This window comes from Etheostoma spectabile, chromosome 13 (genome assembly GCF_008692095.1).
Source record: "Etheostoma spectabile isolate EspeVRDwgs_2016 chromosome 13, UIUC_Espe_1.0, whole genome shotgun sequence".
Lineage (NCBI taxonomy): Eukaryota > Metazoa > Chordata > Actinopteri > Perciformes > Percidae > Etheostoma > Etheostoma spectabile.
Genome location: NC_045745.1, coordinates 22,337,220 through 22,340,337, shown reverse-complemented (window position 1 = coordinate 22,340,337; position 3,118 = coordinate 22,337,220). Strand labels below are relative to the sequence as shown.

At 40.8% G+C, this 3,118-nt stretch overlaps 1 protein-coding gene across 21 annotated transcripts in view; it reads right to left on the bottom strand.

Annotated features, from left to right (window-relative positions):
• nbeaa (neurobeachin a) overlaps positions 1 to 3,118 on the bottom strand; it is a 92,615-nt gene that overhangs the window by 52,621 nt on the left and 36,876 nt on the right. For all 21 annotated transcript variants that reach the window (XM_032532976.1, XM_032532974.1, XM_032532973.1 and 18 more), the window contains exons 7-8: positions 1,907 to 2,026; positions 528 to 674 (exon numbers count right to left, since the gene is read on the bottom strand). In XM_032532976.1, the coding sequence (XP_032388867.1) occupies positions 528 to 674; positions 1,907 to 2,026 (267 nt within the window). The remainder of the gene's footprint in view (positions 1 to 527; positions 675 to 1,906; positions 2,027 to 3,118) is intronic.

The window sequence follows — 3,118 nt, the reverse complement described above, 5'->3', positions numbered from 1 at the left end:
TTTCTGTTGCACGACTAAAACAACTTCTGAATGTTCACATGTTCCACCAAAACAAGTTCCCTCCCGAGGCTATTTTGCAGCGGCACCGTAGCTCCGTACGGAGCTTAGCGGCGCCCAAGACGATTGTGATTGGTTTAAAGAAATGCCAAGAAACCAATACACATTTTTCTCTCATCACGCAATGCTTTGTGGACTAGCCAGACCCTCCTCCACAGTTATGTAGAGGAAAGTCTGGCAATGCAAGACCGAATGACAATTAAGCCTCAGCCTACCAAATACAAAGCCACGCTGGCACCAATACACCGGCTATTTCTGTAATTGACAGCCCAAGAATGATTGATGGCCTCAACCACTTCTAGCTGACAACATGAGCAGGGAAAGACAGCATTAGGTAACAGTGACAATGAAATCCTCATGTTGCCAGGATATTCTTCCTGCCAAACGGTGCCTGACATTGATGCGCAGTAAAGCGTACAGAGAATATACAGTACGGTGAGTGATATGGTAGTACTTGCGCATTGTCTCACCTTATATCCTGGGCCAAGTTGGTGAATGGCAAAGATTTGAGCTGGGTTGAGAGCTTCACTGAATACGTAAATGGCTCCCAGCTGACCACAAAACACTCTGTTAGCATCCGCTGTCTCTGATGAACCCAGGAAACACTTGTCATAGCTCTGAAACAAAAGGTAGAATAGGACACAAGAGAACATTAGCTATCATATCAGAAATTTTAAATAATCATTCGGAGCAGTGACGTTTGGAACCCAAGGAGCTGACATGATTTAACATGATTCACTATTTAGGGTCATTTTGGAAGAAGGTCATTTTTTATTACCGTAATCGTTCAAAAATTAACAAAATCTAGCTCTTTTGAATTTGTAAATGACAGGTTCACCAACAATAACTCTCTCTTCTAGATTGTGTGCTTTTCAGTTTCAGGACACATTAACCATCACCTTAGAGAAGAAATGTTTAAAGTTTGTTGATCTTTACATTTGAAGATGTCTCAAGATGTTTCTAATTTTCAAAATCTGGTCATAAGATATCTCCACTGTGATAAATACAGTGGATGGTGAAAAAGCAGATGAACGTTTCTAATCGCTCTGTTTCAACTTTTCCATCACCTGCTATACCATTATTTCTGTCCACTGCCTTTCATCTACTCCATTCCTGATACCCTTTATCACAATGAGATCTTTGCTCCTATGCTTCTTTACGGTGATGAAATAAGTTTTATCTTCAGCCTTCAGGACAATACAAACCTGATAGCATCAACCCATTTTCAGACCTGATCTTTCACTTGTGTTCTAGATGTTCTTTTTTTCTTACAAGTCTTTCGGTGAGCTGCGTGAACTTTAAGATATCTACCCCAAGGCCAAGGAATATGTTACAGAGAATAACACCAGCCCTGGTAATTGCAGCAATGTCAAGAGCCAACCGTGAAGAAGTGTAATGAAGGCTCTTCTGCTACTGAGAGGTCAGGCTACCTGTCCCCTGCTAAATGGAGAAGTTGGAAGTTGGAGTTTGGACGAGCTGTGCTGGAACGGGGCCCAAGGGCAACTCTGCCCTCAGCTGACAAATGCAGAGGGCAGACCTCAAATGTTTGCCAGTATCACAATATGAGGGAAGTGTCGAGCCAGACCTACACCGGAACTCTGAGGCTGATACAGAAGTTCTTATTTGGGAGTAAACTTCTTCTCAACATGTGATTTGAAGAAATTAGTTTTTAGCAAAGATCCGTCAAATTGGTTTAAGAGTTTTTATTAACCAGAAGCAGTTGAAAAATAAACTCAATATTCATAACTGACTCTGCACCACCTTTGTCCTGAAGTGTGTTGTTTGTTGAAAAAAAATGTAAATGCAACACATGACAACACAATGCCTCTGTAATAAGCCAATATCTTACATCATTGGTGTTGACGTGCCAGGCCATATCACCGTATGAAACCAGTTGACCGTTGACATAGCAACGGATCTCGGAGTTCCTCCAACGGTTGTAGATGTGGACGATGCTGATCATGTACCACTGAAAAATACACGCATTCAGAAAGAAATAAGATGAAACAAACTATAACATATTAATATGCAACAACACAAAAAATTAAAGAACGAGTAAGTCACCTTCCTTTGTAATCCTTTAGGCTTTTTATATTTGAATGGTAGAAGTGGGAGTTTCTCTTCAGAACTGTGTTGATTGAGGCATTTCTGATGTTCTTGATGAGAACAGTGCTGTTTTTTTAATGTGTTTTTAAATGTTGTCCCCATGTGTTTTTTTCGCCTTGTGTGTTTGAAAGGTGTTCCCCCTGCCTGCCATACAGTGTCGATACTGATGATTTTGGATATTATTTTGTATGTTGCACTGTGGCCAAATTCATTATATTGACAAGACTACTGACGTGTGTTGTTTGCACCTTTGCACTTGTTTTTTAATAAAAACATTTGGGAAGTTTTGATCCAAGCCTCTTGTTGTGCAATGATTTATTTTAGATTTTTTTAGTACTAGTGTTAGTGTGTTTGTATAATGTCTTGCTTGGTCAAAATTTCTTTGTAGCCTAATACTGAGAACGCTTTCTCTAACAGCATTAGCTCTCTATTAGAACGTTAGCCAACATGGAAGATCACAATGTGTCAACCTCATTCCTTTGCCAGAACTCTCTTCCGAAGCTATCCTTTTTGTTCACCTTAATAAACCATTAAAGGTGTCCATGTGCATAAGTGTACGTATGCGTGTGTCTTGATAAGAAAGCATCTTCCCTGGTGACAATACACATAGGTTCCCTGGAGAGAAGGTTGAAATAAGGAGGAAGAGTGTGGTGGGGGGAGCTAGATTTTTTTGCTGGTGTATGCATAGCTTAGGAGTGGACAATACCACATGTATTGCAAGCACACACACACACACACGCACACACACACGCACACACGCACACGCACACCATGGACAAAATGCTGTGAGACATGGTGACTTACAAATTGATCAAATGGAACCACTGGGAACTTTGTTAAGCAGTGCAGCGATTCTACTAGGTCAGCAAATACTGCAGAAGACTATCTCATCAAGTGAATGTGTGTGTTTATGTGGTGTGTGTGTGTGTGTGTGTGTGTGTGTGTGTGTGTGTGT